The sequence below is a fragment of the Pararge aegeria genome, chromosome 26 (assembly GCF_905163445.1).
Source record: "Pararge aegeria chromosome 26, ilParAegt1.1, whole genome shotgun sequence".
In the NCBI taxonomy this organism is placed as follows: domain Eukaryota; kingdom Metazoa; phylum Arthropoda; class Insecta; order Lepidoptera; family Nymphalidae; genus Pararge; species Pararge aegeria.
The window spans coordinates 1,427,312-1,446,312 of NC_053205.1; the positions used below are offsets into that span (position 1 = coordinate 1,427,312).

At 35.5% G+C, this 19,001-nt stretch overlaps 1 protein-coding gene across 2 annotated transcripts; it reads left to right on the plus strand.

Moving 5' to 3' along the window:
• Nucleotides 1-3,724: 3,724 nt before the first annotated feature.
• On the plus strand, nt 3,725-19,001 carry LOC120635490 (zinc finger protein 32-like). 2 transcript variants are annotated; one of them, XM_039906512.1, is made up of 7 exons: nt 3,725-4,085; nt 4,802-5,110; nt 6,498-6,641; nt 8,442-8,567; nt 9,325-9,447; nt 17,197-17,394; nt 18,895-19,001. In XM_039906512.1, exons 1-7 carry the CDS (start codon nt 3,876-3,878, stop codon nt 18,946-18,948), a joined length of 1,164 nt encoding a protein of 387 aa, XP_039762446.1. In that variant the 5' UTR covers nt 3,725-3,875; the 3' UTR covers nt 18,949-19,001. The 2 variants fall into 2 exon arrangements, with proteins under 2 accessions (XP_039762446.1, XP_039762447.1); XM_039906513.1 differs by lacking the exons at nt 17,197-17,394; nt 18,895-19,001 and adding an exon at nt 11,516-11,796.

The window sequence follows — 19,001 nt, forward strand, 5'->3', positions numbered from 1 at the left end:
TCGCCATGCTATTCTGCCGCCAACAGCAATGCTGTGTTCGGGTGTGAAGGGTGCGGTTGCCGGTGTGATTACAGGCTCATGAGACTTAAGACCCACGGCTCAGGTTGATGATCACAAAGTGGCATTTTACAGGATGTGTTCCTTGCATGACCTTCGCAGGGTCGCTTTGTTTATAGGCGATGGCCATCTGCTGACAATTATTATTATTAAAAAAAAAACTGCCATCTTGAACCACATTGGAAGATAACTTCATTATACTTCTTCTATTCATAAGTACAGTTTGACAGCCGATTGGCGCAGTTTGCAGCGACCCTGCTTTCTGAGCCCAAGGCCGTGGGTTCGATTCCCACAACTGGAAAATGTTTGTGTGATGAGCATAAATGTTTTTCAGTGTCTGGGTGTTTATATGTATATTATAAGTATTTATGTATATTATTCATAAAAATATTCATCAGTCGTCTTTGTACCCATAACACAAGCTACGCTTACTTTGGGGCTAGATGGCGATGTGTGTAATGTCGTAGTATATTTATTTATTTATTTACTAACAAATAATTTGCAATAAAACAATATTGCGGCTATAAATTGAGATGTAAGATATCATATCTTTCAAGTTAGATCAAACTGCACACGGTGTGTAAATCAGATTGAAATCGGTTAAGTAGTTTAGTTCATCCATACAAAACTAGTGCGATACTGGAAAAAGTTAATTCACTAGATGGCGCTGTTACGATTCCATACAAATCGTAATTAACTGTTACGCGGTCGAATAAGTCAACGTAGTAAGAGAATCTCAAACTAGGCACTTTGCACTCGTGACCTTCTTCACAGAAGCTGTGTGGAGAACACTTATTATAAATAATAAATAATAAATATACTACGACAATACATACACCGCCACCTAGCCCCAAAGTAAGCGTAGCTTGTGTTATGGGTACTAAGATAGCTGATCAATATTTTTATGAATATTATACACATAAATACTTATAATATACATATAAACACGCAGACACTGAAAAACAATCATGTTCATCACACAAACATTTTCCAGTTGTGGGAATCGAACCCACGGCCTAGGACTCAAAAAGCAGGGTCGCTGCTCACTGCGCCAGTCGGCCGTCTACGACAATACTTCTTTCCAGTGTTGTTCCAGTTTTGTATAATATAATCAAAATAATGCCATCTAGTGACAATACTCTTATTTTTTATTTTTTTTTAACTTGTCTTATAATTTAAAAGACATGTAAGATAAAATCGAAGGAAGCAGAATGAGTAGGAAACCTCACTATAAGCACTCTGTCGTTTTCTTATTTGATACGAGTTGAAACCAGCCAAATCTGCCCTCAAGGTCAGGGCTTCCCAACCTGGGCGTAGAAAGTCAGAGGTCAACCTTCTGTACTTGAAAAATAATCAAGAGGAAATTATTTTTTTGGCAGCTCTTGTGCAGTGTCATTGCTTGTCACACACTTTGAAAAGTAGTAGGGAGATTACAAAGCTAAGCCATGCCATTGTTGGGGTAGTTTTATTTTTCCTAATTCTTAGTTTTAGTAACCGAAAAATTTATTATTTGATGGCCGATTGGCACAGTGGGCAGCGACCCTGCTTTCTGAGTCCGAGGCCGTGGGATCGGTTCCCAAAACTGAAAAATATTGGTGTGATGAACATGGTTTTCAGTGTCGGCGTTTTTTTCTTCATATTATAAGTATTTATGTATATTACTCAAAAATAAACATCAGTTTTCTTAATTTTACGTATAAGATGCCAATGTGTGTATTGTCGTAGTATATTTATTTATTTATGGTGGTTTTATTATATAGTTTCAAAATGAGGATGTAACTAACAAGAACCTATCCAATTAAGGTTAGGGCGCGTCGAATTTCTTAACTCGTAAGTGCGCCACTGGATTAAAAAGGTTGGGAACCCCTGCTTTAGGTAACAAAAATAGTAGAATTACTTACATAGTTAAACATTTATAAGTTAATACTTTATTAGTACTCAGTTAGTGAACCAAAGAAATTAATTTGTAAATATTGAATACTTAGATGACTACACTAGACAATAATATATTTGTATTTTGCTCTAATCGATTGACGTCAATCGTTTGAAGATAGACGATTGACGGCAATCGATTTAAGATAAAAACAAAGCAGTAATAATTACAGCGGTCAGTGCTGAAAAATAAACTCTCATCTACCATTTGGTAGCCTATTTTCGTAAGTTGGTGAGAAAAGCCATGTTATCGTTAGAAAATGCAATAAAAGTGATGGAATAACTTAGAATTAGTAAGAGAAAACATAAGTTTTATTCAATATTTCGAATCGCTACGTAACTTTAAGTAGGTACTTATATTATTTTAAAATTCTATTATATATTAATAAGTACTTTAAGTACAGGTACTATGATTCAAATAATTATAACGATTGATTTTGCATGGAACTATTATTATGTCTGGGACTACAAATCTATTACGTAGGTCGAAGATTTTATAGAAACCATTACTTTTCGCAAGTCCATGATATAAATACTACATTGAAGTCTCTTTTCACTTAATATATATAAATTATGTATTATGTGCTATATACCTCAACCGCAAAAAGTTTCACCTGGTGATCACGTGATGAAACGAAATTAGCGTTTATTTAAAAGTGCGCCCATTTTATCCGCCGACTAAATGTGAACAAGCAAATGTCAGATCTTTCGCTTAGTAAAGAGGCAAGAAACATTTAAGTCTTGGAAAAATTAATATAAATTTTAGTTTTAGTTTTCTGTAAAAGAAAAAATGTTGTTTACCTCTGAAATACCAAAATAACCTGACCTTACGTAATCTAATTTATTTACGGCCGGTCATTTGTTAGTTTACACTTAATCCGCAGATAAATTGGTCGTACTTTACAATACGGCCTCTACAAACTTATCCGTATATTGAACCCGTTTAAGTTGTAATATTAAATTGGACTAATATAGTTCCAATATCGAACACATATCATGGGACTAGTACGATCCGGGACTATAGAAGACTAGTCGGAGTCGAACTTGGAATGTCACCCGTTGAGCTATAGTCCTAGCACAAAAAATGGCTAGTATCATCTTTAGTCGTGGAGAAATATAAATAAAAAAATAGCTCAAAGTTTGGAAATATTTTTCTAACCAATAAAAGTTTTTTATAAAAACCAAAATTGTTTTATTATTTGCAGGTAAAACATAGCTATTTCCCCCCAACCTATCAAATATCAACACCACGATAGATTATTCTGAAAAAAACCAAAAAAAAAATTGTGTGTACTTATTTACACGCGTTAGAAGTTATTTTTCTTTGGCGTAACAAGATAATAATCTTTTCAAAAATTTTATCTTTCGCATTATTCTTCGTTTGTAGACAAAACGACACTAACAATAGAAAAAAAATCAATTTTATTTTCGTAGGAGTATTCTAAGAACAATAATGAACCAATAAGGCAGTCATTTAATTTTATTAATGTTTTGAATATCCTTCATATCATATTAAAATAAAACATATTGGCTCTATCCTGTTTCGAATGTTTCCGTTTTTATTTAATTATATGAAAATACAAACACAACGTAAGATTAACAGCTATTTATCTTATAGTGTTTGTAATTTCATTGACATCATGTGAATGTAATACGTAAAAAATCAAGTTGGTTGTTTCTCTGCGTGTGTGAAAATGTGTCAACGTCAAATATAATATAAACAAATAAAAATGGTGTGAGTTTTTAATCGGTTGGCTTTGTTTTTAATAATTAACGACAACATTTGATACTTTTATGAAGTAATGAACACTGGTTTTAATAAAAGATATGTGTAAACGTGTTTCACGTAATAAAATTCTTAGTTTCTGGTCTTGGTACTCCTCGAAATGCTCCCAACATTTCTATTATTAAATCGTATGGCTACCAGACGAAGAAACATTCATAAAACTACAAGAACGGTGAAAAATGAGAAGAAGAAGCTAGATGTGGCCTATTGCAGGACTTGTCTCGCGACTGAGGACCTTGTAGACATATTTTATAATAAGGAATGTGAAATGAAACGTTCGGAAGATTTGAGACTGGTTACCGGCTTAGAGGTAATTATTTGACTTTACTACAGGTTTAACATGATAATGTATGTATTAAGAAGTGAGTGCTCACGAAAGTCCGTTTGCACATCTGCTTTTATTACAGATTAAAATAAATTGAAACACTACTTTTTTTAGCTTATTCGGAAATAATTAAAGCAATTTCTCACAAAAAATCCTCTTAGGCAGACGGTTGTATCGTAGTGCTCCGTAAACCTTTATAGTTTTAACCTGTACATTTGTAAACATAAAACTAAACCTATGAGAGCCTCAATATGCCCTGATCTGAGAAGAAGTCTTTTAAAATTCAAAGTTTTAATCATCATCATCCAGTGTGTATCACATAAATATATTTTGCTTGGCTGCCATTTTGAATAGAGAGGAAAATATCAGACAAGTAAACAAGCCATAATATTAAAAGTTTGGGAAATGAAATTCACAAAACTTTTGAATTTGATGAATGAAGGCAGCAATCAAGGCTCCTCTACATGAATGCGACCTTAAGAGAAGAGTGGCAACTGATTGTAAAGCGAGTCACCAAACCCAGGTGACGACGAAAATCAGTCTGTCAAGTCTGTAATGACTAAAAAGAAGAATGAAGTTATTGAATAATTTTCCAGATTTAATTTATGATAATAATAATAAAGCTTTCTTTATTCCATCTAAATTATAAGATGTATGTGTGTCATTTAACTTAACGATTGATTATCAAATTACTTTTTCAGATTAAGCTTAACGATGGATTATCCCAAAAAATATGCCACCGTTGCATTGAGAGCATGCAGTCGGCGCTGCAGTTCCGACACAATAGCAGGAAATCTCAGAAATCCCTTCTCAATATGCTGTACGGTAAATCGAAGAAGAAGTTCAAGTCGAAACCCAGTAAGAGTATGAAAAAAATCAAAAATGAGACATTGGAAGTGGAAGTTGAAGCGTATGATAACGATGTGTACGCTGGGACAGATGATTTCCAGAACGAGACTGACTATTTATATAACGATGATGAAGATTCTGCACCTTTAAAAATGGAGCAGGTATAACGCTTCTGTTTTAATCAGTCATATAAGACTGTCGATGTCTATCAACCTCCCGGGTGCAGTGGTGAGTGCTGTGTTTTAAGATGGAGGACCCGGGTTCGATTCCCGGCATTTTGGAAATTTGTATTCCTGTTATTTTACTCTAGTCCGGCCTGGTGGGAGGCTTCGGCGGTGACCAGTTACCACCCTACGGACAAAGAAGTGGATGTACTGCGAAGGAACTGTTTAGGTGTATGGGATAATATAACTGCCATACTCCCTAATAGGTTAGCCCGCTACCATCTTAGAATCACTTAATACCAGCGGGGTAGCACAGGCAGGAGACAAAAATTATATCCTCTGACATGGAATATAACTAACGTGTCCACCTGCTAAAGTACGGGAACATGGAAAAGAAGAAGTTTACCCCCGTTTATTATTACACATATGTATTACTAGCTGTTGCCCGCGACTTTGTCTGCGTTTGATTTTGTTTTTTGATGTGGCATTCAATTTAGTTGTAGTTCTAAAAAAAATTTAAGTATTCAGTATCGCTAAGTGAGGGGTTTGCTACTGTCTGCTGAGGAGTTCTGTTCTTTATCTCCAACCACATTCAGATCCACACAAAGTTTGGGCAAAATTAAACACATAATATAACCGTATAGTACAAAAATAATTATTTAAATCGGCTATAATTGGTCAGATTTATGGTGTAAAATCAAACACTTTCATCCCCTCTCCAAAAGGAACCGAGCTTAATGTTGGGATAAAAAGTATCCTATATTTCTTCTAACACTTCCAAGAATATGTGTACAAAGTTTCATAAGGATCGGTTAAGTAGTTTTTGCGTGAAAGCGTAACAAACAAACTTACATTGGCATCCCTTTAATATTAGTCGCTATAAGACTCATGTGAAAGGCATATACTAATTTCGGCATTGACGGTAGGAGAGCCGTAGCTTAGTTGGAGAAAGCGCTCAGGCCGCGATTGCCAGAGAGTCGCAGGTTCAAATCCTGTCGGTTCCGAAAATTTTTATAGGCATTTTAAATTTTTAAACTAAAATTTATTTTATTTTTACTATCTTAATATATATAAATCTCCTGTCACGATGTTTGTCCCCGATGGACTCTTAAACTACTTAACCGATTTTAAATTAAATTGGCACTCCGTGAGCAGTCTGGTCCGACTTAAGAGATAGGGTAGCTTAGATCTATATTATAGTCGCAATTTTATTCTATTGCAAATTTTTTGTCTATAATTAATTGACAGTCACATGTTATATATATATACTACTATACTCATTTAAGGCTTAGCGATACTGAATACTTTAAAAACAAAATCAAACGCAGACGAAGTCGCGGGCAACAGCTAGTGAGATATAAATTTTTGCTTTACCATGTCTTAGGCACCAGTGACGGATGGTAGGAGGAAACGCGAAATGATACCGAATGCGTTGTCATACAAATGTAACACTTGCAGCAAAGAGTTTCGAATGAAGAGCACGTACAAATCGCATCTGAGGTTCCACACCAACTACTGTGTTTGCGAGGTGAGCAAAGACTATATATAATATAGCTTTTTGTTATACAGCTTGTCCACAGAATTACTGCCAGATTGGCTTTGTCTGCCGCAACTGTTGTTTGACGGCCGATTGGCGCTGTGGGCATCGACCCTGCTTTCTGAGTCCAAGCCCGTGGGTTCGGTTCCCACAACTGGAAAATTTTAGTGTGATGAACATGAATGTGTGTGTTTTTTTTTGAAGTAAAACTTCTTTAGGCGCGACTAGGGAGTAACTCAGATTTTTTTCTGACGGAAGTAACGCTTACGTCAGACGTCTCTGTAGTTTCCGCTATTTAAAAATAATGATTTGGATTGGTCGTAAGTATATGTTATATACTAAATAAGTATACTACGACAATACACACATCGACATCTAGCCCCAAAGTAAGCGTAGCTTGTGTTATGGGTACTAAGATAGCGGATGAATATTTTTATGAATATAATACAAATAAATACTTATAATATACAGATAAACACCCAGACACTGAAAAACATTCACGTTCATCACACAAGCATTTTATCGGCCAATCGGCTGTCAAATACTCCACGCTTCTTGACTTACACGCCAGCCAGTGGCAAATAGAGATCATAGAGAGAGTATCTCCACAATGAGACGGGTCTTAAGGCCGTAGTCCACCACGCCGGCTCATTGCGGATCGGTGGACTCCACACACCTTTGAGAACATTATGTAGAACTCTCAGGCATGCAGGTTTCCTCACGATGTTTTCCTTCACCGTTAAAGCAAGTGATATTTTAATCATTGATGTTATGATGACGAATAAAATTCAAAATGCATTTATTTCAAGTAGGCCTACTTTATAAGCACTTTTGAAACGTCAAGTATGTATGTTTGTCGTGACTGTATCACCGATTCGGAAAGCAGATTCTACCGAGAAGAGCCGGCAAGAAACTCAGTAGTTGCTCTTTTCCAACATCAACATTTACAATCATTTTTCTATCTTGCGGGAGATGAGAGCGAGGCTGGCTGCTTCCAATCTACCTTGTCATTGAGGAATTCATCAAATGTATAGGAACCTCGCTGTATTAGATGTGTTTTTACACATTTTTTAAATGTATGTATTGGTAGGTCAAGAATTACCTTAGGAATCATGTTGTCAAAGCGTATACTCAACCCCACAACGGAGTTCTGCAACTTTCGCAGACGATATGCAGATATCACTAATTTATATCCGTATCTTATTTATTGTCCGTTAAGTCGATTGTTAATATCAGCATTTTGTTTATAAAGAGTATTATTTTGTCTCACAAAGATTATATTATCTATATATATAAAAGAAAGTCGTGTTAGTTACACTACTTATAACTCAAGAACGGCTGTACCGATATGGTTGAAAATTGGTAGGTGGGTAGCTTAGAGCCAGGGGGCGGACATAGGATACTGTTTATCCCGTTCGACAGCGTTCCCGTCTGAGTTGACATAAAAAGTGAGTTACACCATTTATAACTCAAGAACGGCTGGACGAATTTTTATGATATTTGATTTTTTGGATTCCTCTTAGACCGGAATAGGATAATAAGTATTAAAATAATAACATTCATAAAAATGTCATTGACGAAGCGTGGTCCAAGTTTATATATTGATCGTACGGCTCTTTTCTGTAGTATAAATATACTTTCAATATCTGCAGCTTTTCAACAAGATCCATAAGACATAACGAAATAAGAAGTATTGCTATTTGATAGTTACGTTTTGCCTTTTTTTTATTTTTTTTTATTAGTGCAATATAGCTTCTGGCCGTTCTAATTAACAATGATAAATTGACGCAGACTTGCGGCAAGCGCTGTCGGAATAATAACCAACTGCAGGAACACAAGCGAGCGCGACACGGGTTGGGGAAGATTCACAAGTGCGCCTACTGCGAGTACAGCTCCGCGACCAAAGAGGCTCTCACCGTAAGTACCATGCATTTATTAGAACCGTAATAGGATAGTGATGCGGCCACGAAAAGATGCAAATAAACGTACCATAAAAATAACACTTTATTAATTTTATAAATAAATAAATAAACTACGAAAATACACACATCGCCATCTAGCCCCAAAGTAAGCGTAACTTGTGTTATGGGTACTAAGATGACTGATGAATACTTTTATGAATATAATACACATAAATACTTATAATATACAGATAAACACCCAGACAGACGTCTGTGTAGTTTCCGCTATTTAAAAATAATAATTTGGATTTGTCGTAAGTATATGTCATATACTACACGCTTCTTGCCTCACACGCCAACCAGTGGCAAATATCATAATCAATTAGGATTATTTATTTCCAATATTTTCAAACGGATCAATTGTGAATAGTAAAGTGAATAAAAAAATCAACAGTTTAAAAAAAATATTATAAATTGCTAAGTCTCTAAATATAGTTGTTTATTTATTACTCTTGTAATAAATAAATTATAAACAAATTTTCTGACGATTCCAACAATGACAAGGTTATATTGACATGTGCTGATCTAACCTTCAATTTTTCACTCTCAATTATTCTATTTAACAAATGAAAATATTTATAAAATGTAAAAGTGGTATTAATGAATTTTTAATATATTATAAAATGAAATAGTGAATATTTGATGAAATGGCGGAGTCAGGAACATTTTACTCTTTAACTTCTTTGCGCCTCACTCGTGCGGTACGTACTTAGATCCACGAGCGACGCCACACAGGCGAGCGTCCGTACATCTGCGACCATTGCGGTGCAACTTTCCACAGACGATCCAACCTCGTCCAGCACATCGCGATACATCTGCCGGAGAAGAACTTTCAGGTTTGTATATTCATAGAGTTCTTGAAGTTAAACTTCTTAGGCTATGGCATTGAAATAAAACTTAATTTTCAACTTTTGAAACATAAACAATGAAGAAGGTCAAAGTGCCTAGTTTGAGATTTTCTTACTACGTTGACTTATTCGATCGCGTAACAGTTAACTACGATTTGTATGGAATCGTAACAGCGCCATCTAGTGAATCAACTTTTTCCAATATCGCACCAGTTTCGTATGGAATAAAAAGAGCGCAATCTAGTGACAATACTTCTTTACAGTTGTATATAATCAAAATAATGCCATCTAGTGACAAAAATCTTGACTAGTATTCTTACTACACTGACTGATGTATATTAAAAAAAAAAAAAACACGAGATAAAGTTATATAAAATTCTGAAAATTTAACCATTAAAAAAAAAAATACCCAATAATTATATCATACAATGTAAATTGTTTTCGGTTAACAAAGATTTAGAAAAAGAGAGAAGAAAGTTATAACGTAGAGAGTAATGTATATATAACAAAAAATTACGCATGCGCGCTTTGTCAGTGTCAGACATTAGATGAACAGTTAACGTACCACACATCGTGCATTTGAATCAAATGATGTGAAATTTATTGTAAGTATAAGGTCAATTTAGTTTGTTTAAAAAGTTTCTCGTCCATCTCTAGAAGTTTAATTTCATTTTCCTTTTTTTTTATAATGTTCATCAATCACCTACACACTCACGTTTTCCCACACCTTTATTTAACCACACCTAGGTCTACACACACCTACGTCTACACACTCCTACGTCTACGCACACACCTACGTCTATACACACCTACGTCTATAAACACCTACGTCTATACACATCTACGTCTACACACACCTACGTCTACACACTCACCTCTGCGCATACCTTCATTTAACCACACCTACGTCTGCCCACACTTACGTCTACACAATACTATGTCTACGCATACACTTACGTTTACACACACCTCCTTTATACACACCTACGTCTGCACACACCTACGTCTGCATGCACTTACGTCTACACACTCCTACGTCTACGCACATACCTACGTCTTTACTCATCTATGTCTACACATACTCACTTTTGCACAAACCTACGTCTACTCACACCTCTGCGCGTACCTCCATCTACGTGTGCACATACCTACGTCTATATACACCTACAATTTAACCCACCTACGTTTAAACAGGGCTTCATCGACACTCATCTACATCTGAACATACCTACGTCTACACACATTTACATCTGCACATACCTACACAACCAGTTTTGTATATTGCTTATAACCAGTGCTTATTGTTGGTTGGCAGTGCGTCACGTGCCCCAAGCTTTAAGACTGTTCACACATCCACGTCTAAACACATTTTGATCTACAAACACGTCGTTGACTACGTCTTTACTCAACTTCGTTTTATTTTATTTAATTATCAGCTTTTTAAAGGAAACAATCAGTACTATTACACATAAGAGTAATGCCATATTTTAATATCACATAAACCAATGAAGTTTCCACAACTTGCACACACCTTCGTCTAAATATACAGTCAAAATCTGTTATAACGACATCGAAGGGACTACTCATATTTAGTCGTAAAAACCGATAGTTGTAACAACCGGTGACAGGTATTAATAGGAAAGATACTACATGTATGTAATACGCGATTTTTCTTCGATATTGATTTGTTTTCTTTTTTGCGACATGTTACAATTTTCACAGTTAACTCAACCGGTCGTTCTACAGATATAATTTTCCGAAAACAATAAACAAACAAAACGGTATGTCGTAGTAAACAATGTCGTAAAAATCAATGTTTTCCGATAAGGCGGTCATATAGCATTCAGCCAGGACCTTTGATTTTGGTCAATTTAACCGGTCGGTGTTCGAAACGATGTCGGTTTTTACTGTACTTTGATCTACATTCCACACCTTCGTCTATACATGCAAAACGTCTACACACATCTACGATTACACAGAACTCCGTCTGCACACAGCTACGTATTCAATTAGTTTTGTTTATACACCATAACCAGTGGGCATTGTTGGTTGGCAGTGCGACATGTGCCCCAAGCGACTGAAGTCGCGCAAGTTCCTGCAGATCCACAAACACAACGCGCACACTGGAAAACGCTATGGATACCTTTGCTCGGTGTGCGAGCACCGCTTCGAGAAGCCCAACAAAGTTCGCGCACATGCTAGACGAGTGCACGCGTTGCGCGACGAGCAAATCGGGCCGATTGTTAGGGTGCAGCTGTAGTTTAGGGCGAGGCTCGTTGTACTTCTGTCTCACGAAGGCCGCTCGGTTCCGGTTGTGACAATGCCAGTATTGGATAGAAGCAGGCGTTATTTTGCTGAAATCCATGATATATTATGAAAATTAAGCTTAATTTGCTATACTCCGTGAAAAGCAGGAGAATCTGTATGGTGTAATTTATAATTTCTTCAATCTTTATACTCCACACCAAATAGATCAGCAATGTACCCTCTACGGACGTTTCGCTACGAAACTGGAGCATCCTCAGAAGATGTTGACTTTACAATGAATAATTGGTAATTGAAAATATCGCCAAATGTTTCGCCTTTTATATCTTTCTTACCCCCACCTAATCTATCTAAGCCCCTCCCATCTCATTAGTGCTTCTGAATATGTTCAATAGAGGTGAAGTTGATAAATTTATTTGTTCGTATAGCAATTCGAACATCCCATTCTTATGTTTAATAATTTCAAATTATTGCCTCAATTCAAGTCTCAACCGTTTGTCGACAATTTTTATATTTCGTAGGAATGATTACTGCGTTATACCCACTGTCTAATAGATGTTTTTCAAAATGAGAATGTTATGAATTGAAGAAATTTTATAAATTATAAATTCAAATTCAAATTCATTTATTTCAAGCAGGCCCGCCTTATAAGCACTTTTGAAACGTCAAGTATGTATGTTTGTAGTGACTGTATCACTGATTCGGAAAGCAGATTCGACCAAGCAGAGCCGGCAAGAAACTCAGTAGTTGCTCTTTTCCAACATCAACATTTACAATCATTTTTCTATCTTGCGGGAGATGAGAGCGAGGCTGGCTGCTTCCAATCTACCTTGTCATTGAGGAATTCATCAAATGTATGGTAACCTCGCTGTACTAGATGCGTTTTACACATTTTTTAAATGTATGCATTGGTAGGTCAAGAATTTCCTGAAGAATATATACCATACAGATTCTCCTGCTTTTCGGGGAGTATAGCAAATTAAGCTTAATTTTCATAATGCGACAATGCTTTCTGATTTTCTGACCGATACTGTTCCTATTTTGGATGAACACGCAATTGGTGCGAAGTTGCACTACCACCTAGGTTTAACGGCCTTCGTGAAATAGCGGCATCTCAAAGTGTAGTTTACCGCATCCAGTCTTCTGACCTACTTAAATTTAGTATATTTTTCTGACAGCTTCTCACAGATTGCGACCTGTCATATAAATTTTCAATGAGTATACAAACCTAGTTTTATAATGCCGATGGAATATTACAGTGTTTTTTATATTAATTATTAAGAGCTTTTAGCAACTTTACTGACACAGCTTGCTTGGGGAAGTAGCGACGCTTATTTCTGCTGCCAAGCGGCATTGTTGTTACTGGTGTAATACCAGTACGGGCGGGGGTGCCGGTGCTATTACAGGCACTTTAGGCTAAACACCTTCGCCTCGGGTTAAAGTGCACGACGCCATTTTGCTGGACATATTCCTTGCACGTCATGCGAAGTGTTTTTCTGTTTATAGACAATGATTTTCTATTGGGTAGAAGCAGGCGTTGCTTTGCGGAATTCCATGGTATATTATGAGAATTAAGCTTCATTTGCTATACTCCGCGAAGATAATGAATTGTTTTTTAACAGTTATTAATTGTAAAGTCAACGTAACCTAAGGATGATGTTGTGATTACGTTTCTCGCGACAGCAATGCGACAGGCGTAAATCTTGCAATCACTGCTGTCAAACGTCACTTTTCCATACAATAAATAAAAAAAAGTCACGTTTGATTTTCGTAATTCTAATTATCAGGCGTAATTCTTGCAATCACTGCTGTCGAACGTCACTTTTCCATACAATAAATAAAAAAAAGTGACGTTTGATTTTCGTAATTCTAATTATCAGGCGTAATTCTTGCAATCACTGCTGTCGAACGTCACTTTTGAAAAGTAATCACCTTGCGGGGCATCCTTAGGTTACGTTGACTTTACAATTAATAACTGTTATAAAACAATTCATTATCTTCGCGGGGTATAGCAAATCACCCTGCCGGTTTCGCAGCGAAACGTGCGTAGAGGCAGTGGCGTGCACTTCATATATGCACAAAAGCATTGTATACCCTAAAATTGATAAATAACCCGTATAGGAGGATAATTTTGGCCGTTATATCCAATTTTCCTGCTGTATAAATACCCTGGTAAGGAACCCAATGCACGTAACTGCGTAGAGGGAACATTGCCGAAGATCTGTTTTGTGTAAAGTATAAGGATTGAAGGAATTATAAATAACACCATACAGATTCCCCTGCTTTTCGCGGCGCGGAGCGGATTTTTTTTTTTTTTTTTTTAATTATATAGACAAGTGTTTGACTGCAATCACACCTGATGGTAAATGACGATGCAGCCTAAGATGAAGCGCGCTTGCGTAGAAGATGCCTATTCACTCTTGATTTGAAGGTACCCAGATTATAGGTATCATCAGGGAAGACGGAAGATGGGAGGGCATTTCAGGCCTTTGCGGTGCGGATCAGAAAGGAAGAAGCAAAACGCTTCGTACGTGTTTATGGTATTTCAACCACAATTTCAATTATTAATTAAGCTTAATTTTCATAATGATTTTCTACATATAATCAGGTCGGCCATCTAGGTTCGTCAATTATAACTATTAAAAAAAAGTTGGTAACTTCTGACTAATTAAAAACTAAATGAAAATGAAATGTCAAAAATGGGGGTAGTTAACAATCGGCCCCTTTGCTTCTGCGATGAAAACAACAAGGTAAGGTAAGGACGCTAATGCCAGAAGCACATTTGTAAAACGCCCGCCCGAACCACGCGATGCATTTTAAATCTCTTTAAGACCCAGCATCATCGACTTCTTAAAGATTATCAAGGACAGTGGCAATGAGTCGAGTTTTTTTTTTGCAATTAGAACCTAAATATTGACCAGTTTAGGTTCTATTTAAAAAAAAAAACGCATTAAAGAATTCTGTATCACCCAAGAAATTTTTTTTGCAAACAGGCAAAATAGCTAACCCTATATAATTCATTAATTAAATTAAATAGAAATAACAAGTTTTATTAAACATAAGTTAATTGCACAATCACAGAGAGCTTTTAAATTAATTTATTTGTTTTAGTATGGATATTTTTTTCATAAAACCAGTGTTGTCCGCAACACAGGTAATTTGGAAACGGCAAAGCAAAAAAAGGTTAAAACTTTCAATATTTTTTTTTTATTTTATTAGTATATGCATTAGTATATAAAGTAAATTCAACAAAACGAGATCATTACGCTTCGTACGCTCAGGTTGCCTTTAAAAGATCACTTTTAATGATAAGGCCGCCTTTGCACCCTAGCACTTAGTACTATTACTGTATTCCTTGTATTTTTCCTATTGTGTTGCAATAAAGTTTTTCTATTCTATTCTATTCTATCATTAATGCTAAGATAATTTTTCAGAAATTGATTTTATTTTAATTTTGTAAATCCCAAAAAAACGAGTGGTTTATGGGCGGGTGATTATAAGTGTGTTGATGTCTTAACAGTTGACGTATATTATAGTAAATATGCACTTACATATAATTATACAATATTCGATGCACTTGTATATTATTTGTGTAGTAATAGTAATATATATATTATTATATCTGTAGCATTAGATAGTGTTTTTAAAGTATCTTTTAATTTGGAGCCTCAAACCCACTATATTTTATTGAATAAGTTATCTGTAATATTAAAAAAAAAGTGTGTGTACTTATGTACACGCGTTAGAAGTTATACTTCTTTGGCGTAACAAGATAACAATCTTTTCAAACATTTTATCTTTCGCCTCATTCTACGTTTGTAGAAAAAACGTATTGCGTAACGTATAAGGTATTGTTTGAATTATTGAAAATCAACTGTCAGAAAACCTTTTTTAGAAAAACTAAAATGTTGACTATAGCTAACTTCATGGTGTCAGTTTTTTGTGACGGTGTGTGCGCGCATCGTAAAAATATACTCTCACTTTTTTCCCTAACGCGCCAAAAGAAGTATAACTTCAAAAAGTTAAGGATATGTTAATTTCTGCTGCCAAGCAGCTGTGCTGTGTTCCGGTCTGAAGGGCGTGGTTGCCAGTGTCATTGCAGGCGCACGAGGCTTAACAGATTTTTATCTTGTTACGTCAAAGAAGTATAACTTCTTACGCGTGTACATAAGTACAAACACGTTTTTTTTATCCCACTACAAGTGACTGTAATCTCACCTCACCACCAGTGGTAATGCAGTCCAAGATGGTGACTATATTATATTAAACCTACCTACCATACCACTTATCGATTTCTATAGACAGCGTACCGGAACGCTACGTTCAGTAGCACGTCTTTGTCGGTAGGATGGTGACTAGGCACGGCCAATGCCTCACAAATATAATATTTTTTATGTTATTAATTATTTACCACACAAGTGGTTTATTTTTGTTAGTCGGTAGGGTGGTAACTAACCACGGCCAATACCTCCCACAAGACAAATACAAATATTTGTATGTTATTATTTATTTACAACACAAGTGGTTTACGTATTTTATTTTTTGTTATGCAAAAGTGTGCAAACACACTAGTGGTTAACATGACCTTGATATCATATAACAAAGTGCTTTTTGATATTGACGCTTTCGCGGTTGAGTCTTGTTTTTGGAACCAATCGCTTTCGTAGAGTTACTACAACCGGACAAACAGAAGTGTTTAGGTGTTCATTAATAAACGAATTTGTATTGCATCATGTTGGACTATATTCTTACTTATTAACCGACTTCGAAAAGGAGGAGGTTCTCAAGTCATCGGAATCTTTTTTTTTTAATGTATGTTACCCAATTACTCGAAGACGCCTGAACCGATTTGAAAAAATATTTTTTTCGTTTTAAAGGGTATACTTTCCAGGTGGTCCCATTTAAATATAATCGATATTGGTCAAGCTGCTATTAAAAAAATCAACAATAATGTAACCCAAAGTAGCAAATTTTTGCATATAAAGATCATTATTTGGCGTGCGCTGAGAAAAGTATTGATGATACATAAAAATATGTACTGTACGATAAAAGCACTCATTATTTTTGCTTTTTTATTCCTGGGCTTATGTTGAAGTCGGTTTTTTTTTAATTAAAAATGTATTTGTAATTTGTAATTTCTATGTTTGTACTTATTTTAAAAGAACGAATATGGTTATTTGGCTGGTAGAAGGGAAATATTTGACATGTCTAAACTGCCTAATTTCTTTAAGAATAATAATTTCTTGGGCGCCATTTTTTCTTAATATACGTTAACTGGTCTGTTAAACACTAGTGTCTTTACTTTACTGTTGTTATAAAAATATATTATTTGAAAGTTATATACGCATATATATTTTTCTCGATTTTTTAATTTAGCGTTTTATGCTTCTAAAATATGCTGTGAATAGTGTAATTTTTTTTTTAATAAAACGCATACAGCACTGCTCATAACTAAGGTTATATTTTTTTCAGTGCTCAATATGTTTTAAACGCGAAAAATCGCGCAAGCTACTTCAAGTGCACGTATACAAAATCCATAAACAGAAGCACTATCGTTACTGGTGCCCCGTTTGTAAGGAATCGTTCGCTCGGCCGAGCAACGTGAGACGGCATCTCACCAGAGCGCATAACGTGCCGCGAGAGCGACAGGGACGGATAGAAAGGTTTAAGGTAAGTTGAGTACCCCCATAGACTACATACCATTTTTTTCCTACATGTCTTATATCTACAACGTGTAAATGAAAACCGAAGTAATATTTCACAGGCTTTAGAGGTACATTATGTACTGTCTCTGAGACTTATCTGTGAAACCGGAACGCTAATAGTTTTTGTGTATACAACTGCCATAGTTTTTACTGAATGGAGTCAGATACTGCTCTAACATCACATGCAAAATTAAAAACATGTGACTCCTGTCACTTTATTCGGTACGCGTCGCATAGCGTAGGTACTATGCGCGTGTTGGTATTTTATCTTCATTATGGTTGTCATAAGTAAACACATAGAATGTTTTGAATTCTTTCGTATGGAAAAATAAACATCCTTCTTTTGATTTAATATTTTAACAGGGAGATTCCTTATGAAATAAACAATACATCCTATAATATTATTTCTTTTAATTCTGTTACACATTGTATAAACAATCTATCAATTACGTTTTAATGTAAAGAACTTTTGAAAAATATAAAAAAAATAGCAAAAGCATACAGATTCATAAAGAATATCTATTTTCATTTATTTATTTTTACCCAGTGATTTTCTATTTGTCCATTTTTTTAAAACGTACGTTGATGAACAAGTGACGATAAATTTGTTTACATAAAAAGACAAAGTTAGGAAAAATAGACTAGTTGTAGAGAATGGAGCCCTGTTTATAAGCTGAACAACATGAGATGGCGTCTTATTAAAGCCCACATGTGTATGCCTTTAGAGCGGTAATATAAGTGTTAAACATGAAGTAGTATCAGAAGCTGGTACCCAGTTTCTAAGGAATCGGTTTTTTGGCCGAGAAACGTGAGTCGGCATGTAACCTGAGAGCATAACGTACCGTGAGAGTGACAGTGACAGATAGTCCACGTTGAATAGATAGTCACAAAAAGTAGTAACAGATATAGGTCAGATCAATCCGGAGATTCCCTGAAAGTTTCATCCGTTTCGGAGCCTATACGTATGGAGGGTAGAGGTAAGTAGAGTCATCTTATATGGGAGAAAAGTTGAAAAAGTGTCCAGTGTATGCGCTAAATAACAGTTCAAAAATCCTCCACAATGGCGCTGGTGGATGCACAGGGTATGGTATGAATGTAGCAATCGTAGATGAATTGAAGTATGCCGAGTTAAAAAATTTAATGTCATTATCGACTAAAGTAGTTAATTATTGAGAATTTCAACAACTTACGTTGTACAAAATATTGTGGTAAATATAACCTTACTTCCTTGTATCTCCATACTTCCTTGTTTATTTTTCAAGCCTACTCTAACAATATTTATAGTTGGCGCTTCTTTTAAGAGTTACCCTGATGCAAATGTGGCGCCATCCTAATTTAATACATTTTGACGACACTTTTTCATATACACAGATGACTCTCCTTACCTCTACCCTCCATACCTATACGGAACATACCACACACATAGATTATGAATTTCATTAAAGATTTTTTTTTCTTTTTTAAGGTAAATCTACGTGCTACGCCTCAAATATTCGTTGCAGATAGACAACAAAAATAAATAATTTAGATATGTAGTTTAAGAAATTTAAGAAAAGCAGAATAAGCCATAGA